Below are 14,823 nucleotides of genomic sequence, written 5' to 3'. Positions count from 1 at the left end.
AACATTTAAATTCTCTTACCCCTAGAGTGTATGGCATGGCATCCCCTCTCGGCATCAATTAAAGAACAAAATAATCTTTACACGATTATATTGAGTTAAAACTTGCGCATATATATATATAGAAAATATATGGCACATATATGTATGTATGTAAGTATGTGTATACGCATGTGTTGAAGCACCTGGATGTGCGTATGTGAATGTTGACAAGTCATATACAAAATCAGTTGAGGGCTTTGTCTTGTAAACAGAAGAAAAGTGACTTCTCATCCATAACCTAAAAAGAAAGATAAGAATAGAGAGAGAGAGAGAGAGAGAGAGAGAGAGAGAGAGAGAGAGAGAGAGCATAACCAACCCACTCTTATTTATTCATATATACCTTTTTCTAGATCTTTGTTCTTATTTTCATCCTTCTATCATGTCTTCTTAGACCAAACTATGTTCATCGCCTGTCTTGTTCCTCTTCAATTCCTAATCTCTCCGAGTACAACCCGGAAATAACTCGATCGGTCGATTTCATCTCTCTCTCTCTCTCGAATCCTTTATTTATACACATATAGATAGTATAGTTTTCCATGGAAATCTCAAGAACAAGCAACAACAGTTATGAGAGTGCCAAAACTTGCCAAAGAGGTCACTGGAGACCTGCCGAGGACGACAAACTCCGGCGACTCGTGGAGCAATTCGGACCCAAGAACTGGAATTTCATCGCTCAACATCTCGAGGGACGATCTGGTAACATAGATATCCCAGTCTTTCTTTTTTCTTTTTGCCCATATATGTATATACCCTTTTCAAGAACACTGCATGTATATATAGCTTGATCTTGTTCCTGTTTCTTGGTTTATATATGCATAGGGAAAAGCTGTAGGCTGAGATGGTATAATCAACTAGATCCAAACATCAACAAGAAACCATTCACCAAGGAAGAAGAGGAGAGACTGATAAAGGCTCATCGGATTCAAGGGAACCGATGGGCTTCAATCGCGAGATTGTTCCCCGGGAGGACGGATAACGCTGTCAAGAACCATTTCCACGTGATCACGGCGAGACGAAAGCGCGAAAACTTCTCTTCCTACGCGTCCTCTAGTTTCAAGTGGGATTGGCGAAGCATGAAAACCTCTTCTAGCCATAGCTATGATCTCCCTAGGGTTAGCAACTCGAACTTAGGATTATGGAGATGCCAAGATGACAATAAACAAGGCCCGTGGCCTAATTCTTGGGTGCATACCGGTTCAACAATCGCGTCTGATTCATCGTTGTTCTTCGATGTTTCTGGGGCGAGGAAGGGTTATAATCACAATCTTGTCATTTTGGCACCGAGGAATCATCATCTTGGATCGTCGTCAGTCAACGATTGTGGCCGTGGAAGTAAAGAAGAGAATACAAATCGTGAAGGAGAAGCCTATGGATCGATTGGAGAAGATGATGATGATGATGATGATGAGGGGAAGAACAATGTTGCTTTCTTTGATTTTCTTGGTGTTGGATTAGTTTCTTAGATTAGGAATATCATCACTAAATTACAAACGAGGGTTTTTATCATTAGGGTTATGTTTCACTTTCATCCTTTTTCCCAATCTTCTGTTTGTGGGTGTTGAACTAGAATTCTCATGTTCAATCAATCTATATCTATATATACATACATATTATATATATATACATAATGTACACATTTATGTGCTTATGAATGTATCGAAATATGCATTTGAATCTAAATATGTATGTGCATAATTACATACATATATATATATATATATGCATAAATATCAGTATGTGCTTATTCAAAGAGTAATTAACCATCTTACTTACCAAATTATATCATTCATTGTTGATTCAAGAGAGATTGTAAGTAGCTATCTGAATAGGGAGCTTATACCAGAAAACATATATTATATGATTTTTTAATGCGTCTGTTATATTATACAGTCACCAACAAATTTTTGCCGGAAAAAGAAAGAGAAATCGTTTTCTTTCTACTGGATTTACGGGTATGCATTTCGTTAAAATGAGAAAATAAATATATGATAGAAACAAAATAAAATTTGAGACATGATAGAAAATAATAATGGGTACAATATCATTATGTCAAATATTGTGTATCTGATTTGTTTACATTGTATCTATATTTTCTTTTTAGTCTGTTTCTTAATTTTTCTATAAATATGTATTTCATTTTCATTTAATTACTGCAATTTTATATTTCTACACATATATAAACAAATTTAATTATTCAAAACTACTTTCATATCATATGATTTCTTGAACTAACAATAATAATCTTTTCAATATATATATATATGCTTTAACAAAAAAAAACATATATATATATATATATATGCGCGCGCGCAAAACATGTTCTTGTCGAGGCAACAGAACAAAGCTGTAATGAATGTCCTAACTATACGTAACTTCAATAAGTAATGGATTGTAATCATATGTTGGTGGACGGACTGAATAGAGAACATGATTTAAGGATTTGAACATACACACAAAACGCCCCCAAGTATATATATAATATACGTATATATGAATAATTTGGTTAAAAAGCACGTGACGATGACTATTTCACCATACCTAACTTCATATATGTTGGAGAAATAAATCAATAAGAACGTATACGTACCCGATAAAATGATAACTTCAATCTGATCCGATAATCTCATCTTCAACCAATCAAAACATGTGTAAAATAGTAGGAAACCACATATGATTTCAAGTCGTTCACGAACACTTTGCTAAAAGCGTTATTCCATCCCTACTGGATAAATGAGATTATAGGAACACACTTTTGAGATACAATGAAGCGGCAATGATTTCGGTTTATCCTTTTGATAATCATCAAACAAAACCTTGTTTAACCGAAAACAAAGAGACTCTTACGATAGTTTTTCTGTAGAACAACTATCCGTAGGAACACTCAAATCTCTTACAAAATCAATTAGATCTTGTCATCAATCCGTGTTTTTATGTTCTTCTTTTTGTTATATGTCCTCTAGTGTGTTTATAAACACCAGAACGTTGAAAAGACAAGAAAACTCAGAAGTTTTCGCCGACCGATTGCGACTTTTCGCTCAAACGGTCACTCGGAAAATACGGGTTCCCGTCCGTTTATTAGAGCTATCGTTTATTAGAGCTTTATTCCTCAGAAAAAGCAAGTTGTCCGCACACATTTTTGAGCTGCGCTCCAATTTTTTTCTGAGATCACTATTATCTTTCAAACCCGAATGTAAACTCTTCCGACGAACCATAACACTTAAAACAATTCATTACATATCATTTTCAAGTATTTAACTCATCCACCACACTCATAATACATATGTAAATAAATTCATGAGAGATTGAAAACCAATCAACCGTTAACTCTAAAATACCAACAATATATATATATATATATATATATATAATATTCAAATGATTGATGACATAAGAAGAGCATCAAATCAATGGTGATGATGATCAAGAAATGTAGCATGATGTGATGATGGGCATATTAAGTACTATACTAATAGAATTGATATACATTTCACCTTAATTGGTTTTTTTTTTCTGTATTAATATAGTATGTTTATATTTCATTTAGTTGTATTAATATAGTATGTTTATATTTCATTTAGTTATATTGTGTTGAGTTACGTTTGAATGTCAAATGAATGTGTATTAAAAAAAAGATCAATGGTTACCAACAAAAAAAAAGTTACAAAGACCAAATACATATCCTATAACTATTGTGTTTCAGACAGACCCATGGTTCATCCCCGAAATTTTTGGAACTCATGGTCATGTTGTCTGAAGAACATCAAATGGATCAAACCCAGAACAAGATTTCACTCTAAACTGCTCATCAGAAGTACATAAATACACATTTCAGGATCGTCGACTATGAACACCGAGAAGCTGATCTGTTGTTCCGCAGCTCGGGGCACGACAACGGGAAGACGCCAGTCGTGTACCCGGAAACATTCTCGCACTTCCATTCCGCGGACTGTGGTAGCCCGAGAAGAGTAACGTTCGTTAAGCATATATCTTCGAACGACGTGCCTTCAACCCCAAGCAACATCGGGGCTTTTCTCGAATTCAGACTGACAATGTTGCTTATGTAGATCCCTTTTACTCTCGGGATAGCTCTCGGATCCCATTTGTCGTCCGGATGATCGTTTGAGCCGCTGCTGAATCTAATCGGAATCTTCACTTTCTCCATCAGTATGTTCCTGATGGTGATATTGGTGATGTACCCACCTCTACCTTTATCGGTCTTTATACGTATCCCTGCAGCAGAATCCCAGACATGAATGTCTTCCACGGTTATGTTGGAAATCCCACCAGACATCTCGCTGCCTATTCCAATCCCAGAACAAGTAGTGGTTGTTCCAGAAATCCTTCTGATGATGATGTTAGAACTCGGACGGGCCATGGCCATGCCATAATGGTCCCACCCGCTCTTCACAGCCACGAGGTCGTCCCCACTCTCGATGTAACAGTCCTCTATGCAAACATTGGTGCATGAATCTACAAACATTTGTATGTTCGGGGACGGGTGAGGAGAGAAGACGGGCAGAAGAAGCAGAAACAAAAACGAATGTCCGAAGAGTAAAACGTACCAGGGTCAATACCATCGGTGTTAGGGGCATTCATCGGTGCCAAGATTGTCATATTCTTGATAACAACATTGCTGAAGAACAGGTAACAGAGGTCAGTATTTATCCAGACAAGAATACAGACCACAGAATCATAGATACGAGGAAGAGTAGGGGAACCTGCAGTACACTGGATGGATTGTCCAAAATGGAGAATTGAGTAAAGTGAGGTTGGAGATGAGAACATCATGGGAGTTCTTGAGCTCAACAAGATGGCCCCTTGTGTGGACCAATGTTCTGTTCCACCATAACTCCCACCACATCTTCCCTTGCCCATCTATTGTCCCGTTTTCTCCTGCAAATTTGCTCCACCGCGTAAATTACAAATTCGCGGAATCACAGAGCGCAATATTCACAGTTTGTAACTTGTCGGTGTTAGTGCTTAAAGCCCCTTCTCGTTAAGGCGGCTTATTTGTGATCTCGTAAAATTTTGTCTAGTAAAGTAATATATCTCCACATGTTATTTCCAAGGAGAGGAAACCAGGGCAAACCTTCCAATGAGTCCCCATATAAACTTTGACTGAAATTGCCAAGAAATTATGCAACTTTACTTTGTTCGATATGATAGCAGAGCACGCACCTGTAATGACAACATCAGTGAGACTATCTCCATGAACGAGGCTAATGTGTCGACCCCCGGGTCTTTCTCGTCCTCTTCCATACGAAGGCAAGGGCTCCACTACCGGCCATTCGCTTAGATCCTACCGGACATGAACATAATTTACATAATTGAAATGAAAACATCCATCTGTATCGAGTAGCACCTTAGATCCGGAATTAAAAACATTATAAGTCAATAATAATAATAAGATAAACTTAAGGGACTAAAAACAGATCATCATAGACACATGCACGGAAGACCTGTAGAGTTGCGTAACACGTGAGATTGTGCTCAACGCTAGCAGACAAAACATTTAAAGTCCAACGGCACATGACAGCAAACTTGGGAATATTTTTAAACAACGCTATTCTCTAAATTCAAGAACTAGAAACTCCAAAACATAGGTAACATGATAGATCTATTCGTACATCATCATGCTACAGACAAAAGAAACTGTATTGAGAGACAAAAAGTTAGATAACTGATCAGACTTCTATGGTTTGTCTCTGCAGAAAGGTATAAGCCATAAAGACGAGTTCTCTTCTTTGTCTCGGATCTTGTTAACTACTCTTGCGCTCTGGTTGAAAGATCACACACACACACACTACGTTCCCACCGATTTTTACTAGCGAGCACTCAGTAAAACCCCGATCACACGCAATGGATGGCGAAGCACATGAATCCACAGTCCATGGCTATGCTACCGTTCAGTTACCAAGTGGGGATTGATCCACGGTAACTGGGATGAAGGATACGATTAATTCACACCCACCAATCCCAACTATAACCAGTCATGCCTGTCATTGATTGAAATCATGAACAAGCACTCTCAGACTACACAGCAGAAATTTTTTCTCCCAAGGATCAATCAATGATGGGCACAAAAGAGCAACCTTCTCTGCTTTTGCATGAGGAAAAGAATTTACCGTGCTTACAATGAAGAATCATAAATCCGTTTTGTCAATTTGACCAAAACTTTTTTAACCCACAAACTGAAAGCTAAGACCCTTTTTTTGGTTCCTCATAATTCTCATGAAAGCAATCATCTTCGGACAACCTTTTGTCCCGTCTAGAATCCAATCCTATGCCCGGAACATAAGCAATCCGGTTCTTCAAAGTCAAATCACAAGTAGACAACTTGTCCATAATTTATATTTTTTATTAAAAATTATATATCTTAATTACCTGGGATCCCAAAATTACAGCTCCGTGTTCGAGAAACAGCGTGAAGTTACTGGTGAGGTTGAAGCTTCCGGTGACCCACGTGCCCTTGGGGACGTTCAACTGGGCCCCGCCTTCACCGGAGAACCGCCGCAGGTGCCGCACGGCGCGACGGAACGCCGCCGTGTTCGACGTCTCGCCGTCGCCGACTCCGCCGAACTCCGTTATCGACATCATGACCCGTCTCGGCGGCGGCTCGCCGCGTAAGAACCCGGAGCAGGACTGAGTCGGGTCACCGAGTCGGCTCGTCGGGTTTTCGGATCCAGAGAGGGCGTCCCAGAGAGGGAAAATGGAATTGGAGGAGATTTGGAGAGAGAGAATCGCTGCGGCGGTGAAAAGAAGGAGAAGAAATGCCCATGAAGGTCTCACAAAGGCACCGTAGATCGCTCCGAGATTGGGTTTCTCCGATTCCATTATCGTTGAAAAGTTTTGGGGAATTTAATCCAAAAACGCGATAACCCATGGAGGGTAGGAGAAAATCTCTTTCGGGTTTTTCAGAAGATTCAGAATATGTGTTCTTCGTGAAGCCTTGTAGCAGATCTCAGAACTGGAGATCTTTCAAAGAGGCGAAAGAAGAAGTAGTGCGTGTGTATAAGCGATGCTGCAGACAAATGGCGGGATGGAGCGAAGGTGGAAGACGTCTCACCACCTCCAACAGTTTATTTTATTTCCTATATATACACACATATATATATATATATATGGCACTTCGGAATCTTCGGATTATTATGTCAGAACGGGAAAGTAAATAAAAAGAGTTTAAATAATAATGTTCCTTTTAAAATCTCTTTAGATATTGTGTCCACTCTATGTATAATTAGTTTCAAAACTATAAAAAAAAAAAAAAATGGAGCCGTGGGTGTCTGAACAAAAAAAATTTATAAAACTGCTTACAATTTTTTTCTTAAAATATTTTAATGAAACATTGTTTTTATAATTGTTGAAATTATCTGTACAATTTTATGAATCTAGCACAAGTGATATTTTAAATAACAAGTATTGATCTCTTGATATATTAGATTTTTTATTCAATTAATATTAATTTTTAGATATTATTTTAAAAGATTTAATATTTCATAAAAATAATAATATTTATTTATTTAAGAGTAATCTTAAATTACATTTACATATTTTCAAATTTATATTTACATATTTTCTCATTTTTAGACCACAATCTAGCATAACGTATGAAATTACATTTACATGTTTTCTCATTTATAGACCACAATTCAAAATTTCAATAATATTTTCTTTATTTTTAAAACCTATATATTTTAGAACAGAGCAATTGTTTATATTTAACGAAACAATAATAGAAATATAAACCAATAATTTATATTTTGAACCAGCGAACCCGATGGACACGTATGAACTGATCCGTTTTTTTAATCCAATTTTTTACGGACACCCTTAACTCCGTCACCGTCGCCGTCATCTCTCCGTCGATTCCCGCTGGCCTCTCTTACCACCGCCAAATTCTTCGATCGGAAAAGTTCTCTATTTTAGTGCGCGGCTCTTTATGGGTCTTTAGGTATTCGAATCCTCCCTGTTAATCGCGTTTTGGGTCATGGATTTGGCGGCGTGAGGGTTGTTCATCTCTGATGCATAAGAAGATTTTGCCAGGAGGGATGTGCTCGAGGCTGTGGTTTTCCACGTCTTAGTTCTGTCTTGGGTAAGAATCTTTCGTGATTTTTCCGTCCGCCCAGAAGAGAAGTTCGAAAATTTCGTCTCAGAAGTTTGTCATTCTTCTTTGTGGTATTGTTTTGAAGGTTCATTGGCCAAGAAGAGCAGTTTTGTGAGAGTTTGATATCTTGCGAGTGATGATGAGAAAATGGGCGAGAAAGCTTTGTAATTGAGTGCTTGGTTCCAGCACCTAGTGCTTATAATTTATACTCTACATGCAATGGAGAGAGACAGAGGATTCCCGTTTGGAAAATTGGATTCTCGAAATCGAGTTTCTCCAAAAGTGGATCGATTTGGAAAATTAAATAAAAGAACCGTGTCGGAATAGAAAAAATGCTGAAACAGTTGCATGGATCATTGTGACTGAGGACTGTGGAAGCAAGGCTTCTCATTCTCCATGTAGGTGTTAGTTACCATCCTTATTCTCGGAAAGCTTGTGGAAACAATCATGGTGTTTCGCCGTCGGTTTAGTGTGGGCTGTTTGGAATATATCCGCCCTTTGAATGTTGTTGTGTTTCCTTACTGATATGCTCATCTGAATTCCGTGGACTGTCAGGTAAATCGATGTCTTCTTCTTGCTGCCATGACCCGGCATACTGTTGGACCACGAGGACTGAAACTGTGGCAGCAAAGTCTGACGAGGCAAGCAAATCTCCTATTGCCCCGAGCTCGGGACACTCACTCCAATCTGTTAAACCTGCAGTAAGAGGGCATGGTATTCCTCGTCTTCTTCCGACTATAAACAGGTCATGAGAACTGTCCATGGATCTTATTGCTGCAACTGTCTCCTCCCCATTGTTCACCACCTTCTCGATATAGGTGATGCCCTCATAGTCTGCGTTTGCCGTTCTGAAAACGTTCAAGTACTCGTCATCGAGCTCCATTTCCTTGCCGAAGTCCATATCGATTCTGAGCATCTTCGAGTCGCTGTGATGAGTTGCACGAGCGGAGGATGGTAATGCTACATCCTCGCCTGGAATGAAGCGCATAACTGTTAAGGTGATACCTGGGTGTTCGGACATTCTCCAAGCATAGGCTAAAGCTTCTCTGTCGTCTGGACCTGCGAGAAATAACACAGCCACTTGGAGAGATATGGTGCTTGATGCCAATCTCGTGCCACCGTTTAGTCCTCTATCCACAAGAATCCCTACCGAGCAAGGTGCATTCTCGAGTAGATTCTGGTTGACTAATCGGTAGGCCGGGTTGGTGGCTTCCATGCCTCCATCTACTGTCTGCTGTTTGTGGAATGGTATGATTATGAAGGAGACACGCTTGTCCTCGGCTAAGTTGGCTATATCTTCATGCATTGTGTTGTATGGAGAAATAGCCGTTAAAGGTTGAACTGCGACATAGGCAGCGTGTTGCTCATAGTTCTCGAAAGCATTGATGATGTGATCTGATTGAGCTTGGGTTCTGTTAAGAGCCGGACGTCCAGATTTCCGGGTGTTGTGGACGATCAGCATGGCGGATGCTCGACCTGTTAGTTCAACAAGATGAAGTACGTAGATACATATGGGGGATCTCCTTGTTGGATGTGAAGCTTCGAAAAGGTTGATTATGGTGGGAACATTTCGCGGTGTGTGGATGCATACTAGCACCCTGAACTCGCTGTCTGGCTTCATCTTTTGGATAGTTCGCCTCTTGTACGGAACAAACCTCTTCGTGGGCCTGTAAACGATGGTTGCGATAGGCGTGATGATCCCAGTCATAATCACGGCTACCATCACCATCGTAGCAAAGATCTCATCATCTAAAACCTTCTGATCTTTCCCAACGTTGAGGACTATCATTTCGATGAGCCCTTTGGTGTTTAACAGCAGCCCGAGAGTGACCCCTTCACGGATTGGCATGTCGTGGAAGAAAGCTGCGACGACTGTACCGGCTACTTTCCCGACACATGCAAGGAGAATCATCAGGAGCAGAGCTCCCCAGGTAACAGGACCTTTGATTGCTGATATGTCGGTTTTAAGGCCACTTATGGCGAAGAAGAGAGGTAGGAGAAGCCCTGAGACAAAATCTTCGAGTTTTTCGATGAGGGTGAGACCGAGAGGCCCATTTGGGATCACCAAACCGAACAGAAATGCCCCGAAAACCGAATGTGTTCCTATGGCATCAGTGATGAAACCCGAGATCATGACCCCTGTCAAGATGAGACATATGTGGAAGTCGCTGAAGTTCTCGCCTTCTGGGGTTTTCCGTATTATCCAGGAGATGCCTGGTCTAACAACAAAGAAGCATATGGCGATAAAAGCTGCACTAGAGAGCAGGACCCAGAGTGACGCCAAATTGTCGTTTTCAGACAAGGCGATGGCCAATGCAAGAAGAACCCAAGCAAACATGTCATTGATGAGAGCTGAAGACATGGCTAATCGCCCGAGGTCAGTGTTTATAAGCTTGAGCTCAGCCAGAATTCTCGCAAGGACGGGAAATGCAGTGACTGAGAGGGCTACACCGAGGAAAAGTATGTAGGTTCCTTGGCTCAAATGGTCATTTTCTTTTCGGATGATGAAAGAGAAACCACAGCCAAGAAGGAAAGGTATGACCATTCCGCCAACCGCGATGGTCAGAGCGCGCTTTCCCGTCCTCCGTACCACCGTAATGTCCATCTCGACACCGACGAGGAAAAGGAAGTAAAGTAAACCGACGTTGGCCATTGTCTCGAGCACAATTACACTTCTCTGAGGGAAGATCATGTTTGCGAATTTCTTGTTGCGGCCGAGCACTGATGGTCCCAGGACGATTCCGCCCTGCAAAGACCGAGATGACGTTCAATACCCGAGAAAAAAACGGAAGCATATGGCATATGGGGATTGCAGATGAGGACTTACAAGGATCTCGGCTATGACACGGGGTTGGCGAAAGGGTCGGAGGATGTAGACGAAGATTCGGGTGGTGAGAACGACCAACGTGAGCTGAAGAATGAAGAGCGGAAGGGAGAAATCGAGAGGGTTATCGCCTTGCCACACGCCATTGGTCGTGATCATGCTCGGTGCATAGCAGATTATGGAGCTGTCTGAGTCATCGAATGGCATCGCCTTCGTCACCGCAGCCATTGTTCTTCCTTCTTTTTAAGACCTACGACGACAACAACAACAACAGCTGGGAAAAGGGTTTGTGTCTGGTTTTCTTGATATTTTATTAATCCGAATCAGTAACTAACTTCCGTTTGTTCATCATCATTTTCTTTTGTCTTCTTGGGTTGAAAAGATGTTCTGCGTTCTCCGAATGGCGTGAGGAAAAGGAGGGGAAAAGGAAGGTAATCCGAACCATTCTCTCTGGTCTACAAGTCAAGAACATTTATTTATCTATTTTTGGAGAATTAAAATGGATATTGTATGCTAAATTACGTCTCCTTTTTTTTTTTTTTTTGCTAATGCTGTATTTGGATTTGATTTTGGTTCGGTTTATTAGAAAACTTGTACTCTCTCGCTTTTTTTTTTTTTAATCAGGATCGTTACGAGTTTAATTTTAGCCAAAAATAAAAGGAAAAAATGGAGCCATGAGGTGTTTAGGTAAATGCCTTGTTTGGGCATATTATAAAAAGAAAACACAGACCGAAGTCTCCTACATGTTAATTGTTTAATAAAATGAGGAATCGAAACTCATGAGATAATGCCACAAAGGAACAAAAATGAAACATGTAATATAACTTCGGATGAATCGTTGAAATTTAGAAGGAATTCCAAAGGAAATTTTGGCATATCCATATGGAAAAAACGGATTGAGTCATTAAAATCTTTATTACATATTACTCTATTATTATTTTTTGTTCTATAAATATATCCCATGTTAAGCAACTCTATATTCCATGGGGAAATCCGGAAGAAAGGAAAGGAACCGAGAGTCCAGCCCCAACGAGACACATAAAAAATCTGAATACAGTCAAGAAATCATTGAACAAAGCATGTCGATCGAAATTTGCATAAAGACAGTTATTACACTGTACAAATATACCTCTCTCTCTCTCTCTCTCTCTCTCTCATGGCCAAAAATATCTCAAAGTTTCAAAAAAAAAAAAAAGAAAGAATGGGGGATTCAACAACACACACACTTCAATTCCCACAACCACAACACCAAAGGCCAATTTGCCACCACAAAAATTCGATCGGCAAAACCCTTCAAGGACGTTTAGGCGCCTTGCTTTGGTCAACTTCCCAACACTATCTTCGTACCAGTCACTGTTATTATTGACTAATTGATTGGTACATACCTTTTCAATCTTTGGGTGATTTGCATTTCACATGAGTGGCAGATAAGCTCCTCCATGTCCTTTCTTGAGCAAAAGGGGTCCAACATTCTCAGGGACCTTATCCAAAGCTTTCATGCATGCATCCACAATGTCCGAGAACCCGGTTGCAGTCGTTGCGAGCTGAAGGCGTAGCCTCAAGTCCCGGGTTCTCTTCAGCAAACACCTGAAGGATCTCCACATGTACTTGGCCCACTCGGCCGGTAATCCCCCTCCTGTCAGCCAAACCGAGAACTGAGACTGGTCGCCTCTTGCTGCCATCTCCGCTCTGTAAAACTTCGCCAGCTCCATTAGCATCGAAGGCTGTAGAGGGAGCACCGCCACAAATTCAGCTACAAATTCTTCCGCTAGTTCTGGTTTCAGCATCAGGTTCCAAAGCACCAGAGCCCATTCGCTCGGCTGGTTAAGACCGTATGCCTCCGCTACGATCAGAGCCTCCTGGAAACGGGATTGCTCCACTAGTGCTCTTCTCGCGTTTGTTTCGGATAAATGGAGCCACCTTGAATCTGGGATCCTTATTTGAAGGGAGACGAGGGAAGCCTGGCCGCAAGCTCTGCGTGCTTTATTCCCAGCATCGATAGAAGAATGAACTTCGGCAGCTTCTATGTAGTAACGCATTGAATCGAGGAGATCCTCGTTCTGATCCTTGTCATGCCGTAGAAACCATTGCTGTGCAGCCTGGTCCGCACAGGCTTCTAGCAAAGCAGCTGTTTCGTGCTTCATGTCAAAGTGCTTAAACACCTGCAAACAAAACATAGTGCATATTCACGAAAAGCCCATAGACAGAAAGATATATGTTAGGAATATTACTATCCTCGAGTTGCTGAAGCACACAAGGTAGAGAAATATGAAACGGGATGTTCCTGTTTAAAGGTTGATGTATCAATGAAGTAAACTAGTATGGTTTATAGCCATTCTAAGATTCTAGTAGCTAGTGATAATAACAGAAAAAATGAATCATAAATCAATCAAATAAAGGCTGCATTCGGTAATTTCAGTTCTAATATTACCAAGGTCGAAGCTCTTTACGACATACCATAGCAAATGCATCATGGTCATTTGGGTTAAAGAGATTCAACGAGGTCAGAACAGCCATCTGGAAACTTCTGACAGCCTGGGCAGTGCCAGTGATCGCATCAGCAGCAGCGGAAAACTTTTGCAGTAATAGATCAAGCTGCCCATTTTCGATTAAAATACTGAGAATGAAATTAAGAGCATGGAAGTTGCCAACTCCGGTAATTAGGCGAGCCAAGCATGAGAAGTCACCCTCAGTGACATAAGCCTCAACCCTAGTGGCAGCAAGTGCTACAAGGACATCGACTCCGTCAAGACATGTGGACGACTTGTAGAAGTGATGAGAGAGGATAAGGAGCTCAACCTGAAACACAGCATTGCCGTTAAATTATCCTATTCAAACATTTGCATAGCCACCTTTGTAAAATTATGAAAACCAGCCAAAGAGCTTATTCTAACGAACACTCCTAAGGTTTCTGTAATATTAAGCATGCCGATATCATTAGACAAACTATTGCAGGAGACACCTACTTCACAGGCATGCGGTATTTCTTGCCCAGTGATCACAAGACGCATTAATGCATGACCAATTTCTTGTTCGGAAGGACAGAGCTCTGCCCACTTCAGAAAATCTGAAAATCTCCACAGAAGCGGAGCAGGACCTTCCTCCTTCTGAGAATCAATATACCCTCCACGATGAGCTGCCAGTAAGCCCTGCAACCAGGATAATAGATTAGGGATCTTACGTGAAAGAACACAAAAGAAGAATAGGTGGCAGAGAGAAAGCAATTACAGAGGGCTTTACCATGTAACAAATTGAAACAAGAATTTTAAGAGAAGGAAAAAATATGAGATTTAACAAAGAAAATGAATGTTTCAATAAAACACAATACGTGAAGGCATTTTTGCCAAGCTAAACCACCTCAACTTAAAACTAATTAGACAAGTGTATAGCTAATGTGCATGCGTTCAAGAAACGTTTAATCTGAAGCTCATCATCCCTAAGAGAAAATTAAGCCTTCAACATGATGGATGATCAGTCATACAGCCTCAACCTATCATTGTGTAACAGCATTAACCAGTTCAACTCTAGAATCCATCCGCCAACCAAGCTTATCTATTACTGGTTGAGTTTTACTCACTGCTATTGATCTTTTGTCCGATGGTCTAGTCATTCATTAAATTGTACACTAGGTAAAAATTCAAATCAGAAAATACATATAAAGCAAAACAATTATCTGGAAGGCTTATCACCCATATATCTCCTAGGATTGCGTCAGGTACAACACCAAATTTTACATGAAGAAAATAAAGATGACATACCTTCAGAAAGGATTCTGCAAGAATCTGAGCGATACTAGCAGCAGGCATGGAATGGGTTTGAATAAGTAGATATGCTTCTTCAAATGAATCTTGGGCTT

General features: G+C 40.5%; 4 protein-coding genes across 4 annotated transcripts in view; 1 reads left to right on the top strand and 3 right to left on the bottom strand.

Annotated features, from left to right (window-relative positions):
* Positions 1-388: 388 nt before the first annotated feature.
* LOC104804485 (transcriptional activator Myb-like) lies at positions 389-1,587 on the top strand. The gene is made up of 2 exons (XM_010528798.1): positions 389-735; positions 859-1,587. Exons 1-2 carry the CDS (start codon positions 576-578, stop codon positions 1,500-1,502), a joined length of 804 nt encoding a protein of 267 aa, XP_010527100.1. The 5' UTR covers positions 389-575; the 3' UTR covers positions 1,503-1,587.
* Positions 1,588-3,643: 2,056 nt separating this feature from the next.
* Positions 3,644-6,873, bottom strand: LOC104804484 (probable polygalacturonase). Its single transcript, XM_010528797.2, has 5 exons — positions 6,424-6,873; positions 5,218-5,338; positions 4,758-4,932; positions 4,602-4,672; positions 3,644-4,509 (listed from the first exon to the last, which is right to left on the bottom strand). Exons 1-5 carry the CDS (start codon positions 6,871-6,873, stop codon positions 3,881-3,883), a joined length of 1,446 nt encoding a protein of 481 aa, XP_010527099.1. The 3' UTR covers positions 3,644-3,880.
* A 1,446-nt stretch (positions 6,874-8,319) lies between these two features.
* On the bottom strand, positions 8,320-11,351 carry LOC104804482 (cation/H(+) antiporter 15). Its single transcript, XM_010528796.1, has 2 exons — positions 10,971-11,351; positions 8,320-10,889 (listed from the first exon to the last, which is right to left on the bottom strand). Exons 1-2 carry the CDS (start codon positions 11,193-11,195, stop codon positions 8,610-8,612), a joined length of 2,505 nt encoding a protein of 834 aa, XP_010527098.1. The 5' UTR covers positions 11,196-11,351; the 3' UTR covers positions 8,320-8,609.
* A 668-nt stretch (positions 11,352-12,019) lies between these two features.
* Positions 12,020-14,823, bottom strand: part of LOC104804480 — a 19,942-nt gene continuing 17,138 nt past the window's right edge. The window contains exons 25-28 of the mRNA XM_010528795.2: positions 14,726-14,823; positions 13,934-14,116; positions 13,425-13,766; positions 12,020-13,129 (exon numbers count right to left, since the gene is read on the bottom strand). The exon at positions 14,726-14,823 is cut by the window's right edge and continues 2 nt beyond it. Coding sequence (XP_010527097.1) covers positions 12,380-13,129; positions 13,425-13,766; positions 13,934-14,116; positions 14,726-14,823 — 1,373 coding nt within the window. The 3' untranslated portion in view covers positions 12,020-12,379. The remainder of the gene's footprint in view (positions 13,130-13,424; positions 13,767-13,933; positions 14,117-14,725) is intronic.

Source organism: Tarenaya hassleriana, unplaced genomic scaffold, assembly GCF_000463585.1.
Source record: "Tarenaya hassleriana unplaced genomic scaffold, ASM46358v1 Cleome9, whole genome shotgun sequence".
NCBI lineage: Eukaryota > Viridiplantae > Streptophyta > Magnoliopsida > Brassicales > Cleomaceae > Tarenaya > Tarenaya hassleriana.
Note: the sequence above shows the minus strand (reverse complement) of the source record. Positions and strands in the feature narration are given on the sequence as shown.

Excerpts from the sequence above, each read along its gene's own strand:
- LOC104804482 (XM_010528796.1), bottom strand. The coding sequence starts at position 11,195 with ATGGCTGCGGTGACGAAGGCGATGCCATTCGATGACTCAGACAGCTCC. Across the intron at positions 10,890-10,970 it reads GTGTCATAGCCGAGATCCTT|GGCGGAATCGTCCTGGGACC; the intron begins GTAAGTCCTCAT and ends CGGTCTTTGCAG.
- LOC104804484 (XM_010528797.2), bottom strand. The coding sequence starts at position 6,873 with ATGGAATCGGAGAAACCCAATCTCGGAGCGATCTACGGTGCCTTTGTG. Across the intron at positions 5,339-6,423 it reads CTGTAATTTTGGGATCCCAG|GATCTAAGCGAATGGCCGGT; the intron begins GTAATTAAGATA and ends CATGTCCGGTAG. Across the intron at positions 4,510-4,601 it reads CACCGATGGTATTGACCCTG|ATTCATGCACCAATGTTTGC; the intron begins GTACGTTTTACT and ends AAATGTTTGTAG.
- LOC104804485 (XM_010528798.1), top strand. The coding sequence starts at position 576 with ATGGAAATCTCAAGAACAAGCAACAACAGTTATGAGAGTGCCAAAACT. Across the intron at positions 736-858 it reads ACATCTCGAGGGACGATCTG|GGAAAAGCTGTAGGCTGAGA; the intron begins GTAACATAGATA and ends ATATATGCATAG.